Raw genomic sequence first — 18,426 nt, forward strand, 5'->3', positions numbered from 1 at the left:
TCCCCCCCCCTTGCTACGTCACTGCATAATATACATGTATGTGTGTGTGTGTGTGTGTGTGTGTGTGTGTGTGTGTGTGAGTGTGCGTATATAAAATTACAATACCGACGGAAAAGAGATAAAATACGCACGAAAATAGTCCAGACGAAGATAATATTAATAGTTTATTATCTTACAATAAAGTTCGGCTACATTTTACTAAGATGAAAAAAAATAATGAAAAACAATAAAGTTCGTTGTAGAACTACGAACGTACCGGATATGTGATATGAATATAAACCGTCGATGTGCTATGCTGCGATTTGAAATGTTTGTTCTCGTTTTACATTGCTGCAGAAAAGTACATAAATGGGAGTTCTGTCCGAACACTTTCCAGCAAATCCATTATATTGATGTTTTTAAGTGGTTTAGTCAGAGCTCGAATTGGGAAAAATTAAGTAGAGGAGCTCAGTCCAATGATTTGAAAACTGCGTTCCATGTGCGCAATTATTTAACTCATACTCGTGGGGGGTTTTATCCCTGACCCCCTCCCCCCTACACCAACCTTACATATATTTTGAACGCTACTTTTCAGCTAAACTAATATTTAAATTCCAAATATAATATATTTTGATAGCAATACCAACATCCTACATGTTACAATAGAAAATAAAAATAAAATAATAATTAACATAATTGTAGGCGATCAAGCAGTCTCATGAATCGAATGATGTAATCATATAATTGGTTTTTGTTTTTATTTATTTTTACTCTTTAGTGCGGGCCACGGCCTTAGAAGATTAGTTGTGGTGCGAGCATTTATTTTTTTCTGAAATGACGATATCGTCGATCGGCAATATTAATAACAAACCGTACAATGTATAAAGTACAATACATCGAATTCACAGACATTGCTATTTATATTTCTTCAGAAATGATGACGTTGTCCCTTATCATAACCACCATATAATCTTTAATTATGAAAATAGTTTTGATATTATAAATCGTAAAATGCGTTTTCAAATTGACGTAAATTGAAATTCACATAAAAATTATTTTGGACATAATTTAGGATGAACGTGGCGTCCCACCGTTCCGGTGAAAAAATGTAGTCGGGGTACATAAAAAAAAAAAAAAAATAGTAGAGGAGCTCCGTCTTCCTGCGTATCCCTCCAATTCGAGCACTGGGTTTAGTATGAAAATTATTTTTTCCATAATGATTAGCCGTCTATCATCACGTAAATATGTTATCAACAGTTATCGCGAAAACAACCATGCATTTTTTAAATATAATTGTGAAAAATAAATGAAATGTATTCGACTACAGCGGTGTTTCTCAAACATATTGTACCTAATGAAGTCTTCTCTAAGTTTTATGTAAGATTCTTGTGGCCTTACAAAGATTAGACTAGTGTTGGTGCATACATTATTTTCCATCAAAACCCGTTGGAATAATAAGACAATTTTTTTCTTAACTGAAATTAAATTGTTGTGCACAAACGGTTGCAATTCCCTTGCCCCTCATCGTACTACAAAAACGACCACCCAGGGGACCGTTGTGGCCCACGGCTTGAGAAGCACTGGTCCGCGGTAACATTCTTGAAAACAATTACTAGTATTACGCGTTTGACTTCAAACGTTCCGTGTCCAGTGTCCAATCCGACGAGATGTTACGCGTAACATATTTTCTGTTCTTTTTATTTTCTTTAACAAGGTCCGATTGTGTTACGTGGAAAAAAATAGCTTACAGACGAGGCGGAAGGGAAAATTCGCGCGTGTTATGTAAAACCAATAAAGTTCTCATCGTCGTCTCACTCGGCATCGAAAATGCCAGGTCATCGGGATCGTGATCGTCGTGATCCGCGCGCTATCGTGACACGATAATGTAGTGTACGTATTTGTGATGCATGCGCGTGGAAAGTATGTCGCTTCGACCTATATTTCGTTGAAACGATACGATTTGTCTTTTCACGTTCACGTATCCGGTCGTTACCGATATTGTTTCATTTTGATAATAACCGTCGACAGAGGCGGATTTATCTTTTTTTACGGCTATGAGCACCAAAAATTTGTCGTTCCTATTATAGGCGAAGAAGTTGTATTATCCCTTTCAAAATACCTAATATAAATATTAAATATAGACATATGTACCTATATCCATTTGAATTTTTAGAAAATTTCTTCGTTTATATTAATTGGTATACTTTGAAAAATTGTCAACGGATGTCCACTAAATGTTAATAAAAACAGATTTTCAAACAGCAGCCTAGGATTATTTATAATATAAATATTATGTAGTCGATTTTGTAGTGTAGTGTGGCAGTGTGGGTATTTGTTTTTCCCCGAAATTCCGACTACAACGATATCCCATAAAAATAATATTAATAACTAGAGCGCGGATTTGTATGCACTTAAAAGTATCGAAATATGCCATATAATATGCAGTAAAAATCATGAAAATATGCAAAAAATATGCAAGAATTTTTTATTTATTTAAAATTTATAATTCAATTTATAAAAATGAATTACTTAAATACTTAATACTAAAAATTTAGGGAATTTTCTGAACTTAATTTATTTTTAAAATTTTATTTATTATTAAAATAAATAATCATATGCATTTCAAGTTTATAATCTGTGAAGATATGTCGTTTATCGGTTAACATATTTTTAAAGACTGAAAACGAACCTTCGATGTCAATCGAAGTTATTGGGGCATATTTGAAGCAAGTGGTATGTCGATAATCGACTGACACAGCAAGAGCGATTAAGTTTACATCGCTATCGATTATTTATTTTATAACTAAATATATATATATAAATTATTATTTAGTGATTATGAAATTTATTTTTAATTTTTCTACTAGACAAAATATTATTTTATACATTTTTTTTTAAATTTTCACTTCAATATGCAATAAATTTTGAATTTTGCCAAAATATGCAAAAATATGCAATAGCCTCTAAATATGCAGAAATATGCAAAAAAAAAATTTCACTATTAGCTTCAAATTATGATGATTCGTGGAGATAACTGACAAAAATCCAAAAAATATTGAAAGGAAAAAAATATGCGATTGCATAGAAATCCGCGCTCTATTAATTAACCATTGTTGCTTGATATAATATGAGTATATGACGGGTTCATTTCTACGGCCCCCCCTAATTCGGAATTTTTAAATTCTGTTTGAGCAGATCGTTTGTGCATCATTTGGACACGAATGTGCATGAAGTCCGGTCGTTTGTGCATAATTATTTCCGGATATATTGCAAATTCAAATTAGGGGAACCGTAGAAATGGACCCGTATATGACCCATGGTCGACCGTACGTATTTTGAACGTGACAATGCGGGGGCTCTGGGTGGACTACACCAACGTGTTAGGAATAGTATTATCAAAAACTGTTTTCTGTACATTTGTTTTTATTTATTATGAGTCATCATTAATGACTATAAATTATAATGAACCAATATAGATACAAAAATAATATAAAAATATTAAAAAAATTCACACATTATTATACAATTATTTTTCGTAAATATAAAGTAATTAGTTTTCCAATTTTTTTTCATAAGTTTTATGTTTTTTAATAAAACAGTAAAAAAAAAATTTGCCGCCCTAGGCAGCTGCCTGCAGTGCCTAATGGGAAATCCATCTCTGACTGTCGAACATCTAAAAAACACTGACGGAACTGAAGACTGAAACGAGAAATTTTGTGATAACGTTTAGAGACCGGACGGTGAAGCGTGTAATACTGCAATAGCAGTGAAAAATCTTTGGGGAGTAATCGAGAGGAAGAGCTTTATTGTCAATCGCGAAATCCGTTTTACGATCGCAGTAGTACCGAGCCAACAGGACCCCGTTGCACGTTGACATTATAAATATCGACGTTGAATACTGCCAACGTTAAACGAACTGTGATTAATGCGATTAATTTATAGCGAGATGCGACGGACGATTCGCATGCTATAATTGAACACGGAATCAGACATTCGTTGCCGTTTGATAATTATATTGTCCAATTGCAAAATTTTTTATTTAATTCGATATCGATTGGTTCGGATTTGTTTTTCTTTCAAATGCAATTGAATTTTTGTGTATACGAATCCCGAACAATACGATTGTCTTGTCAAACACAGTGTTTCGGGGACAAATATTGTGTCATGTGCCAATCAAATATGATCAATCCAAATTTTCTTTTTCTTTTTAGAAATTATTATTATATAATATTTAATAATCGATAACGATTAAAGAGCATTTTATGACGTGGCTCGCAACGTCGGAACTCGACTTAAATAAATTTGCATATTATTACGAACGAATAAACGCAAAAATATTATCACACGGATTATTGTTTACGTGAAATTACATTCGTACATAATAAATTAATAAACGCAGAAAAATATATTAAGTTAAATGGGGTGTAACGTAAACGGATTTTATGTACGCGAGATCTATAGAACGTCATAATCATAGTCGGCCCTGTATACGAGCATAGATTTTTCAATGATGTCCGCGTGTGATCGGTATAGCTCTACGGTAATAATAAGCAAATGGAACAGGAGCGTAATTAGGGGGGATTAGGGGATGGATCCCCTGCCAAAACTTCTTTTATGTAATTTTTTTTTATTTATTATATTGTGATAATATGATTATTATCATGATTATTATGATTACGATTACTATTATTATTATTATTATTTTTAAAATTAAAGTTATTAAAAATTTTTTTCAGGTGGGGTGGGGGAGGGTTACTGTATGAGGTGTACAGATTTTTCTAAGACCTATAATCCCCCCTCCAATCAAATTTCTAATTACGCCACTGAAACGAAATGAAGACCGAACTCGATTGAAAACAAATATTGAATTACGCAATATCTAAAAGTATTTTGTACATAAAAAAAATTAACGAAAAAGTAAAAATATTTGTATGTAATTGTACAATTTTCGAATCTCCCGTTGATTATAAAACGTTGTCAAAGCAATATTAAAAATCGTAGATACATGATGTGACAAACTTTTATAAGCTTGACTCGAGCACAAGTAGTCCGCGTCGTTGTTATACATTATTGCAAAACATTTTGAATCTTCGCAAATATCAAAATATGTACATGTATTTGATATTTTTGTACGCTTGAAAATTAAAAATAAATACACAGTTGTCTTATAATAACAGTCTGAATGATTCGAAAAATGTTTATTGGGTAAATCTGTAAAAATGTTTTAAACAAAAATCTTGAAAATCCGTTGCATAAATTAAAAATATTATATTATTAATAATAATTGCATTTAATTAATTTTCTTATGTGATTTAGGTCATTATAATACTGTAAAAATTACAACAAAAAAAGAAAACCGTACCGTTTTGTTGGCCCTACAATTGGTTATTGGTCCGTTGACCCTTTTCCCGATACCCACTGATAGCTATCCCGTCACGTACATCCTGATGGTCAAGGGGGAAGGGGGAAAGAGAGCGAATAATATGAGTATTCAAAGTTCTGATCGAGAACGATGGTAAACTGCCGGTGCGCGCATTTCTCGTAGAAAAATAAAAACAGAACGTGTCGATGAAATGCGAGTGAGGTTCGCCGACAATTTAATAATAATAATAGCAGTACGGATCGATGCGATAATATTACGTGTTATTAGCGTACTGGTATCGATGCACCGCTGGGCAGAATAATTACTCCGTCAAACCGCCGTTGTAGGTAACGCTGTACAAAGTGCGTTGATGGTACGTTTCGTTAAACGTAAAATTATAACTGTTGTCCGTCACTCGTGTCGGTTTTCAGATGAACTTTTTTCCGCCAAAAAATATTCGGTATTCGTTGTGGACGAGAAAAAATAAATGAACCGTCGCCGGATGTTTGGCAGACGTGAAACTATTTTATATACAAAATATCGATGTAAAGATGATTTATTAAAGAAAATAAATGTGGCATAAATAAAAACAGAGATTTTTTTTTTTTAGGAAAATTATTCTTCGTTTACAAAATATATATTAATTTATTACCAAAATTAAAAAATCAAAGTCAGAAGCGTATACGTTCGAATCCGATATAATTCGGTAATTTTTATAATAATAAACTCCGAACCTTATACAGACCATTGACAATCAACACTAAATATAATTTAATCGTTGGTTTTAATTTTCGCGACACTAATGTTCCAAAATATATGAATTTTACCACTGTTTAAAACGTATTATATCATGTACATAACTACTTTTATTATGCTGACACGGACGATTTATTTCATTCACTTTGTTTTGCGCTACGCACGAGGTGGACGATAATAATAACTGCGAGTTATTTGATTCCGGTTGAATTTATTGCGTATCAACCAACATCTAGTAAATAGTATTGGTGCAAGAATTTAATATAGATAAAGGCTACCTAAGATCAAAAAAAAAAAAAAAAATGTAAAACCCAATTACAAAGTGTAATAAAATTTTATAAATCAGTTAGTTGCTTCTAATACCATCGACGAGAAGTCGCGGTGTGACCTCCGAAATCATGGGGGTGAAGTTGAACGTGTTAAATGAGGTAACTCTTTTCGGCACACGGTGGTTAGTACTGTTGACCACCTTATTTTTAGTCAGAACAAGTTTCTTTAAAATGTATTGTACGGATGCGTTTTTCCTCGTGCATTAATGGTACGATTTTAATTTGCCACCCTGTGTTAAAAACACAGCCTATAGGACTCGAATACATATCGTGGTTAGGGCTGGGGTGAATCTAGAGTTTGTTTAATGGATGGGGCGAATGTTAATATTTATGAATGAAATATAAAGTACCAATTGAGTGATTTAAAAGCCCAAAGGGGGAAGAAATCACCTCTCCATAAACCGGCCCCTGGGCGTAGGAGAGGAAGATTGCCGTGTTAACAGTCAGTGTGCCAGGCGCATGAGATGTTTCACCTTAAAAAATCGAAAAAATATATGATTGCTTTGTCGGAAAATCAGTACATGGTAAAGTGGTCTGTTCTTTTATTTAAGGTATAATAATGGACAGAACAGATGAAAAAATCCTTTAAACTCAAGGATTATTGGTAATAATAATATCCTTTTGATTTATTAGTTTAAAAAAACTTGACAACGTTACGGAACGCTAAACGACGTTTTTTTTCACGTAACCAGAGGTAATATCCAGCAGTTGTTCATGTTAACTTCTTCGTCACACCCGCTATCGGAATATGAAATATCCTTTTGATCACCGCGCATAAAACGGCTGTCGAACTTTTTTGCTCTTAAAATATTAATGAAAAACGCACAGAACCCCAAAATTCATGAATGCTACTTGTAAATATCAACTCTTAAAAATATGATGTTTCGATAATTTGCTTTTTCGTTTGTTTCTGCGTAGTTCGTATAATTTGAAAGCACGAACTGTTTTATTCGACTTAAAAAAAAATTAAAATAAAACACCATGCATAATTACTGTTTAGTGAAATTTATGAGTTTTAATGTGAACAACGATGTTGTTTTGGAAGAAAATTAATGTGCGTATCTGCTCATATACAGTTATGCGCATTATACACACATGTAACTATTTCATTTACAATAATGTTTGAATTTCATTTCATCCGTTCGCGTTACCATACGTATTTAAATTACCTCGCATGATAACTGTTTCTCAAAACGAACAGGCAAAATGGTTGTGGCGAGGGAGAGATGAAACCTTATAACTTACCGAACGATGGTGTCTTCGCATCTTCGGATCACCACCCCTTTGGGTTTTATCAGACGTGATTTCTTTGGTTTCATAGATTATAATTATTTACTGCCCAAGAGAATACTGATAATTGTATTTTCTACCCACTGGACTCCAATGTTAGATAGATTTAAAACAATAACATAACTACCAAAAGATCTATTTTACTTTTTAATGCAATTTGAAAATTAAATCATCCCTCCCATCTTGGTCGAGCTCCTACGCGTATTTATACTTTTGTCGCGCGCGTATAGCTAGTATAGCTATTGACATGTAGCACCATGTATATAACTTGTTTGAATCATTAATTCATTGATAACTCCACACCGTACGTATGATGTACGTTGCAGTCTTGCAGACCACTGTAGTTGTTGGCGACGATCTGCCGATAAACCTCGCCTACAGTTTTCAGTGGTGGAATAGATGTTTTTCAATCGTGTACTGGAATGTGATATATTTGTATGCGTGTAGATTTTATAGTGCGATCACCGGCCGTATAGTATTACAGCTGTGAAAAATCGTCCACTCTGCCAACTAACGCAAACGGTCCCGCGTGTTAACGTGATATCTGGATTTTATTTCTCGCCCATTATCCATTTATGGTGTTTACAATCGAACGCGTCATCGTCGAAAGTCACCGCGTTAAAGTCGACCAAAATGCTTCAGATTCCAGATGAAGGGAGTGGGCACGAAAGCTGTTCGATTTGATTTCGATTTCGCCAATGATCTCCATTAGAAATTTTTTTCCAAAGAAAATTCTTCGAATATTTGTAATCAAACACGGACGGTACGGCGATGAGTGTATTTTTTGAACCTTTTTTCCACTGTCTACGATTTATTTCCGAATAAAAGTCCTACTCACCACACTGTTTCCAAACACGCTCCTTGTCTAATTTCCTCACCTCCCACTGACGAGCATTTTTAAAACATATAAGTTGCTACGGTCCGATTAAAATTCTAAACGATGATTTTCCATATTTGTGGATCGAGGAAAAACAGATTATATTGATTTGTAAAAGGCAAAAGAAGCTAAGCGTTATTTCGACACAAGCGACATTAATAAAATAAAAAAATTTTGTTTGCTAAAACGTAAAATTCGATTCCTAATATTATTGCTCATTCATTTTTAAAACGTTGATAATATGTGTAGTACACACACATTGTGTACATTTGATACAAAATAATCGTTAAAAATAATTATTATTTTACTTAAAATCACAATATTCTTTTAATATTCAACACATTTTTCATTATTATTTTTAGCAATGTAATGACTGGTCGATTAAGTTTTATGTTAAATTTTTTTTAAATGTGATTGGTATCCTAAAAAAAAAAAGTTCCGACCAAATAATCCAGTATATTGTCATCATTAAAGTGCATTTTAAAATATTCCTTAAATAGTTTTTAGGATTTCAGTCATAAAATTAAAATATTAAAAAAAAAAATCGTAATTAAGTAAATGTTCGTTACTGTGCCAAAATTATAATTGTATGTAACGATTATTATGGAAAAGTACGTATTTAATACCACCATCATTATAAAATAGGAAGAACGATAAAAATAATGTGCCGATACGTTAATTTTTTTTGTTTTCGGATAGATTTCCACTCGGTGGTCTTTTCAAGGTTTCTACGTTATTACAGGTGCGTATAAAAATAATATTCTCTAATTTTCAATCGTATTGTGCAAGCATAATATTTTCTATAAAATCGTATTACAATAGTACAACAATACACAAGCACGCCACTTTGTTCGATAACGTTTCACGTCCGTAAAATGCAATATGTGTCTCCGACGTATGTGTTATCAATCGGCTATTGGGGTGTCGAATTATATTCCCACGCCGCCGCTGATGCGTCCACTCGGAACATTAAGTCTTATCTACCATATTACTCGGCGACTATTGTGTGTGCAAGTTTTAAATACGCATTATCGTTAACCTAAAAAAACGAAAAAAAAACCGTATATCCTGGCCCTTTGTGGGTTACACGTATCACGGACAAGATACGTGAAACACATTAGAGACTTGTCTACCTGTTACGCATCGAACGCGGAAAACAACACACAGTAATGCTTAGGGACAAACTCGATACAAAAAAGTACACGTACAAGTGCGAGCGGTCGATTACTCGAGATCGATAAAAAGCCATTAACGAATTACGAAATAATTTATTGCCGGAGCCGATGACTCCGTTAATTTTTTACATTTTTCGAGGTATCTGACTGATAAAAAAAATGTGTTCTCATATAATGCGCGAATAATAGAACAGTTTTTCGTTTCCATTTTCCACTCCGATTAATGTATGATTTTAAGGTAATAAATTACATTAGGTTTCATATAAAATACATCAAAGCGAGACTGCGAAACTCAATTTTGATCGGTAATCTGGGCGATTTTTAGCGCATGAACGCAGAGTTTTTGTACAGGTTTTCTCGCTATCTCACACCATTGTCGGACGCTCTACATCATGTGAACGTAAGTTCCCACACAAGACGTAGCAGGTAAAAATCATTCGTGAGTAGGTACACGTAAACGTGTAGGTTCCGACACCGCGAAAACAATGCATCTACAAGCAATGCGTTGTGCAAACTCCTACGCGAATATGAGTCAAAACAAAATGTGTAAATTTCCTTCCCGTCCGAGACCGACAACTTAAAAGTGTAATTGGTGTATTTAATAATAAAAAATAAAAAAAATACCAAAAAATGTTTGACGTTCCGTCCAATTTTTAAACGATTATTGGACATTGAATACACAGTTACGATACGGTAATTCATGGGAAATTCGCTATTTTGTCGTCTTCAGACGCTCAAAGCGTTGGAACCGTTTTCAACGTGGTCTGTTCACCCGAATCGGTGTCGAATGTGGCACAATGATTGATGACGGTTTGTTTGCAATGTATTATGTGCGTATATTTCATTTGAAAACGAAATCGACGGGCACGGATTCAATTCGTAGAGGCTTTGGGGGCGCCAGTGCCCAACTCAAAGAAATTGATATGTGACCATCGGCGAATTTCACTCGATGATTTCGATGGTCATATTTTCGGACCGCTCGAGCCGCACATTCACGCTTTCGCACGCGGTTCTTAATGGAATCGTGTGCGGGGGCGTCAAAAGTATCTTAATTTGCTAAAACGATATCGAACGTAACACAAGGACCGCTATGTGTTTTTTCTGTGGAAATCGGCGAGCACGTGGATTCGATTCTTGGGCGAATTACGCTTATCTCGAGGCTCCACGTTTTTAAAAAAATAATTTTTAAATAATATAACGTTTCTGATTAACAAAGTTAACTAGCAAAAGAACTGTTAAAAGAAAAAAAAATTGTTTGATTATGATAGTTTATAGATATTCTTATCATACCAGTGATGATAATTTTGAAAATGAGTATTTTTCCAATTATTGACCGAAAAATGACTTTTTTAAGTAGAAGATTTAAACAATTAAAAAGGTTTGATGATTATTTTAGTTTTTATTTGATATTAGAGGTATTTCTGAAACGAACGAACAAAGAAACTTTGATAAAGCATCGTATGATTTTTCAGATACCATTACAAGCAGGTGAGATTAAAGATCATAGGCGCAATTTGGGGGGGCTTGGGTGTGCTTAGCACTCCCATTTTCGAATGTAGCACCCCCCAAATGTGTTTATGTTAATTTACATTTAAATACTCAATATTTATATATAGAAAAACAGAATTTTATTGTATAAATATATACATTTTTCTATATATAGTTTTTTTTCACGCCTGGAAAAACTCTTAAGATTTAAAAAATAATCTATCTAAAATACCACCTCATGCCAATTTCAAATCTAAAAAAGGTCCTAGAAAAAACTTTTGGACCAGTATTTCTATCTGAAAAAGTGTTAAAAAAATAAGATACAAACATCATTATAAAACCATTATATCCTTCGCCTTAGTCAAAATCTAAAAGTGATTATGTGATGAAACATTTGTGTTTTCAGACAGGTAATTCGTTATATGTGCAATACAAATATAAAATCAAAGTGAACAATTGAAATTTAAAAATATTCATAAATTACCAAATATTTTAGTAACTGTTGAGTTGTACGGGTTGTGAGTGTCTATAACCATTAAGGAACATGAAAACGATACAAGGGCTTGAGTACCCCCAGTTTTTTCATTGAAATTTCGCCCCTGCTAAAGATATTAATGGAAAATAACTATACAAGGAGTTAGTAATTTTATCAGAATTACAACTGTAATCCAACTCCGAAGTTCTTAAAACAAATTTTTCGTACTGTGTTAATGACATAAATTATGAGATTTCAGTAGCATTAAGGATATTATTAACTATGCCTGTGACTACAGATAAACGAATGTTTTCAAAATTAAAATGTATAAGAAACTCTATTCGTAATAATTTATCACGAGAAAAAACTACAAGCTTAGGTATCGTAGCAATCGAAAAAGAAATTGCTAATAGTATTGAACATGATGACACTATGGATTCGTTGGCTGAAAATAAATCAAGAAAAGTAATGATGTAGTAGTACAGTATGTAGTAAGTATTTTCAATTTTGGAATTTGATTGTCCTTAGTTACCCACATTAAATGCATGAAATTTTAGGCGATCGTTTTTCGCCGGTACCTCGATAAAAATGGACTTGAGAAACTTTGAAGGGAATAAAATGTATTTTAAGTTTATTATTTTATCGTCGACGAAGATTTATGAATATCAATGGCGTCGGTGTGTTGAAGAATATTTTTATCCTAAAAATCCACGGAAAAAAAAAATTGCCCTAGGCCCCGCAAAGTGTAGAAACGGTCCTGACGCTGCAGACATCCTCACACCATTCGATGCATAATACACGCGCTATAATACACCTAATCACCGACAACTGGTCGATTTGTAATCTTTCGAATCGGCTCCGCACGTTTCGTTCAATACGTGCGCGCGTGTTACGCACATTTGACCCGACGACGTATGCGTTGACCGACAACGACCGTGTCACGTTGTTCATGCCGTCCGGCCGAAACGGTGCGGTCCGCGCGCGCACGTAGATAGTTGATGGCGCACTAAAACGAAAAACAAAATAATAATAAACGGACAATGCGCACGCCCCGGGCGTACGTATGGAATGGATGCGCCATTGAATCCGATCTAGGTGACACATACTGGACAGCTATTACAACACAATGCACGGAGCGTTTCACTCAAAGGGTAACACGAAATGTTCCGGCTTTGGATCGAAATGGGAATCTTCCGAGCAGCTAGGGAATGTTGAAACGCACACCTTCCGATCATTTTCAAATTTTCTAATCTTTCTATTACAATAAAACTTGCATTTTTTTCAAATGGCGAAATATATTTTCAACACCAGATTCCGACATTTCGCGTTACCATTTAAAATAGTTAGCAAACATTTTTTTTTTCTTAACATTTTAGATTACTATAATTCAGTCAGTTTTCGAGATACGAAAAAAGTTTGTAAACCGATTGAAAAATAATAGCTCTATCGAAGTCTGGTGTTGAAAATAAATTATTATTTTTAAAATTATCGCAAAATATGCGTTTTAATATTCTCTATTCTCTCGAAAAATTCTCGTTTCAATCCAAAGTCATTGGACGGAAGTATCTCGCGTTACCGTTTAAGTGATGCACGCTGTACAGACTAACATTGTACAGAGCGGTACGATCTAGAGAACATAAAATTACAATGATTGTTTCAAATGTGATTGCCGGCTCATCGGGTCTCAAACGGAGCGTCAAATATTCTCGTGTCGTACACTTATAGTGCTCACGTTCAACACGTGAATAATTGGCGATAGCCGAACGCAATATCATATCGGTATACGTGCTCCATTGGTGCAGTGGCCGTGCGGACGAGTCCGGTCCGGATTGGAAAATAATCCGTTCGTTATTGCCGTCTGAAACGAGTTGAATTCATTCTGCGAAACCGACTTCGGTGCGCGTACATTTACAATATAATATGATACAATGGTTGTCGTTTGAATGGATAAGTCTGAGCAATTTACACGCTCGTGATCGCTGACCATAATATATAGTGTTTAATTAATAACGACCGACAAATAAACGGATTCATATGAAACATATCGCGCGCATTTTACCGTTAAACCGCGATCGATATAATTCGCGCGTTAGGTTTACGCGTTCGAAGATTTACCACGGATTTATCTGAGTAATGCAGTCGAAAACGTTGATTTTCCCGAAAAACCCAGCATTGGATTGCGCGAATCGTGGTGTAAGAAAAAGCGGAGCAAATCAATCGAACAATAATATGGAATAGAACCGTTTTTTTCTCTGTAAAGAAATCGTTGTCCGACATCGTTAATAAACTAAAAAATGATATTTATGTAAAACCATTCGCTGTTCGTACAAATCGATTTCTTTTATCCATTCGGTCGTATAGCAATTATTGATGTCAGTTGAAAAGCTTACGAGAACATTGGTTAAACACATTGGACTAAGCAATGTAGAGATCAAATCATATAGCTGGTTCGGAACAGAGCCGCGTTTAACGGGGACAAGGGACGCAATTTCTGTTACATATATTATTTTTTTTATTTTGAATTGTAGTTTTCTTAAGGGTGGCTATATAGCTTAACGCGACACTGGTCCGGAAATAAAAGTCTAAACATATTTACACGCGTACACCTTGTACGTAACATACCATACGTCGCAATTGAACGCTTGTTAAAACGATGTAGTTAATCGTAACGTTCGTTCACATTATTTGACTGCGATTGTTTTGAAATCTGAACGTTTCTAGCCGGGGAGAAAAAAAATCACAATTCTCTGCTCCAACCGCTACAGCGACCGCTACAAATCCCAGGCTCTGGCCGAGCAAAACCTGGTTCCCCGTCTATAGCTATCGGTGTTTTTCGGCAGCGTAGATGTACACGCGTGTGTTGGACACGGCCCGCGTCGAATCGGATCCATTCGAAGGACGCGATGGTTTCACGGATCCGATTGTTTGGAATATATTATAACGCAGGAACAAATTTGTCTCGATCGCATAGCGTCGTATCGTTATGCCGCAGAGATGAAGTTGCGCCTCGCGCTAAGGACCACTGAACACGGCGACGTATAAATGTCTCTGTCTCGGTCCGACCAAGCATCGATCAATTAAAAATAATTTACCATAATCGACGAAAACCCCTATTTGAACCGTCACGGTTGTTTCTTGCCGATTAACTTCATGTACCGAAACGGAGAAAGACGGCGGACAACAAGTCGGAATGTAATCCATAGCGAGTACGCGTGTGTTTCAAGTGAAAATGTTAAGTTAGGGTGGAGGAGTTGGAGTCAAAAATCAATTGAACCGAAAATAATTTTCGTTTGTTCGAAGAAAAAAAATAATATTGGTTTTACATCATACCTATTATAAACGTGTTGTTTGCGGTAAACGGCGTAATGTATTGTTGTCGCTAATTCTTGATATTTTTCGCTTATAGTCATCGTCGCATTATTGAATTTATGGTCCGGAAAAACGATTAAATGGTCGAAAAATTAATATCATCTCAACGAGTGTCGAGGTTCTCCACTGTAATAGCGCAACTAACGCAACTATGCGCGTGTATGCTGGGTAAGTCGACTTATTTTCTCAACTTATTTGTTGTACACGTCGATAAAGAAAAATATTAGAATATATATAGCGATGCAGAAATCAATTAAGGTCAAGGGTTATTCAAATTTATCCAATATCAAATCGAGTCTCATTCAATAGGATAAAGGGGTAAGTAAAGATTATTTATGGAAGAATTGATATACTTAGGTAATATTTATTTTTATGATTACCTATTTATTTACTAACTAGGATTTTTTCAACGGAGAGAGGGTTAAATTCAAAACTCCCCTTTCATACGCCATTATAACCTAATAATAATTGTTGTTTTCCATCGATTATTTCAAATCGACATAAGTACTTGTCTTTATACTTAAACAGATTATTTATACTTCAAAAACACACTAATTTTACAGACTTTTATAACAAAAAAAATTAATTAATTAATATTAAAATAATGAATATACTGCGTACATAGCTCATATAAATTGAATAAATAATAAAATAATAATTCAACGAGGTCACTTTTATTTATATTTTTCTCCATATTATATACGTGAACAAGAATGTTTCAAAATCATAAAATTAAGTTTAGCCGTTTATTTTTGTTATTTACAAAATAATCGATGGCTTAGCAGACGTGATTTATATCGTCATTGTGAACATTTAACAGAGCTAATCAAACAAAACTCTTTTCTCATTTCATTTCATAACCAGAGTTTTAGCATTATCATAGTAGAAAAATTAACTTTCGAGTCGTTCAATTTAATTCGTTTGCATTGTATTGTTAAATTTACACCCATATTCTAATCATTGTGCAAACGTTTGATATTTGACTATTATATTCTTATAAGTGTTAATATAATAACCTGAAGTTTATCCCCCCCCCCCTATGGGTCCGTTACTGCTCAAAACTACAACTCTAGTAGTAGCCTTACCGTTATTTGTAGGCAATTTACCATTTTTTAAAAATTGCGTCCGACAACAGTTGTATCAAATATATTATATATAAAATATAAATATAAAGTAAATCAACTCATTATAACGTAATACCTTATTTCATAAGTGTATATATGATACACATGTATTGTGTACGGAAACGAAGAAGTATCTCGCCACGAGTAACTATCACTGTACACGTACAGGTACGAGACTGCGGTTATGTGTATATATACAAGTTATACAGAGTACCAAAGTGTAAGTTGCATGGCGAACCCGGGTGAAAATATGTCTGACACAAACACGAACACGCACCCTGTACACAATAGATTGTCGGGAAAAAAAGTATCTAGAAAAAAAAAAGTCCTCGGAAAGTTATAATTATACCGGTGAATTGTATTATTTTCACGAGTTACAGAAACAAAATACTCTAGTTACAAATTTAATCAGATTTCATCCGTATACTATAAGCCCTATACCGGTCAAGAATAAATTAACATTTTCCCCGAACAAATTGGACGCATAACTTTTTACCCGTAGTACATACATTTGTTACGAAACAAACGTAATCTAATCTAACCCTCTAAGGCCTTGGTGAATATGTGATGCGTAGAAATGTTTGATATTTTAATTATTATCATATCAAGTCACGCATTCTTTTATACCGTATACCGCGCAATGTATGTACGTCCCGGTGTATACTCGTGGAAAATTTGCGCATCGCAAACGTTCCGGTTTACGAATCGCGCACGTCGCCGTTTACCCTCCGTCGGTTCCTCTAACGATTCGCGCATCCGCTTGTTATAACGACCGCGCGGACAAAACGGCATTAATTCACCATGGCACAAACTGGAAGGACGTGACAAGTGCACGACACGCACACGCACAAAGGTGGAACTAGGAATTTTTACGCTCGGGGAAAATGTTAAAATCACACCCTATCGTAGATCAAATACTCTTCTCGAGAATTTTTTTTCTAATAATTAATGTACAATCACACTTATTGAGTTATTTTAACCTAATAAAAGTATTTAAAAGAATTAAAAAAATATCAAATTAGTTGTTAATAATTAAAAAAATTACACCCTCTAAAATTTTACGACCAGGGATAAATCCCCATCTTCCACCTCTTAGTTCCGTCCATGCACGCACACACATACACACACACACACACACCTGAATCGGGGGTACAAAATTCAACGTTAAGTGTAAGGGGCGTGGGGAATAAAAAAAAACCAACTCACTCGTTGTCATCTTCGTGGTCACGGTCGTCGTGGACCGCTGACGGAAGCGGAGGACGCGCGTCGTTGATCGTCGAAAGCCTGGCCAAGTTCGCGTAGAGCAGCAACAGGTTGGCGGCCAAGAAGGCCGCGTGAACGTCGTCAGCCGGTGATCGCGGTTCTGGCTGGGCACCGCATGGCTCGTCGAACAGCGAGGGTTCGAAATAATTGTAGTTTTCCGGGTCGTCCTCTGGCGGGCTGCCGCCGTCGTCGATCGCCGATGACGGCCACATGGTTTCACGTCGAGCTGAGAAAACGATATCATAGCTACAGTATTGAGCTATATACGGTGCTCCCGACCCAAACCTTCATCCCTCACCCGAATCACTCACTGATGGTAGAATATCTCCGAAAATACGAATTATTGTTTTTCGACATTTTTCCATGGGTGACAACAAAAACCGTTATATCCATCCCTTTGAACCGGTACAGAAAATAACTATTATTGGTTATTGCCATTATCTGTGTGTATCGTGATCAGAAATCAAATAATATTGGCTAACGTAAATGTCGATAAGAAAGAAAACCTAATGCGCGGGGTACGTTTATAATGTCTGTTGCGATAAAGCATTACATTTTCAACAACAGTAACTACATCACAATAGGTGTACCGGCATTGATTCGTCACAATCACAAGACACAGCTGAGGCCACACGAATGCGTAATGCGACCAAACCCATCGTGGCGACCAGGAAGAGATGAACATGATAATAAATTCATACGAATTTATTGTAATTAACATAATGCTTTAAAGTATACGGGTTCCGATTATTGTCGAATTCGAATAAGCTATATGAAACCAATTGTTAGACATTCAATTGCAATACTTTGGAATCGTTATGTCATAAAAAAGCTGTTTTGCAATTTTATAGACACGAAAAATCCAAAAGTTAATTCTCTAAGGTGGTAAGAGGATAGAAATACGAATTTGATATTAACTAATCTACTGTGAAAAGTAGG

General features: G+C 35.0%; 1 protein-coding gene across 1 annotated transcript in view; it reads right to left on the reverse strand.

Annotated features, from left to right (window-relative positions):
• The window catches only part of LOC112691588 (sodium- and chloride-dependent GABA transporter 1), a 112,276-nt gene that overhangs the window by 66,912 nt on the left and 26,938 nt on the right, over positions 1-18,426 (reverse strand). Inside the window, exon 2 of the mRNA XM_025565889.1 lies at positions 17,431-17,713. Coding sequence (XP_025421674.1) covers positions 17,431-17,713 — 283 coding nt within the window. The remainder of the gene's footprint in view (positions 1-17,430; positions 17,714-18,426) is intronic.

The sequence above is a fragment of the Sipha flava genome, unplaced genomic scaffold (assembly GCF_003268045.1).
Source record: "Sipha flava isolate LNK unplaced genomic scaffold, YSA_version1 115_pilon_pilon, whole genome shotgun sequence".
NCBI lineage: Eukaryota > Metazoa > Arthropoda > Insecta > Hemiptera > Aphididae > Sipha > Sipha flava.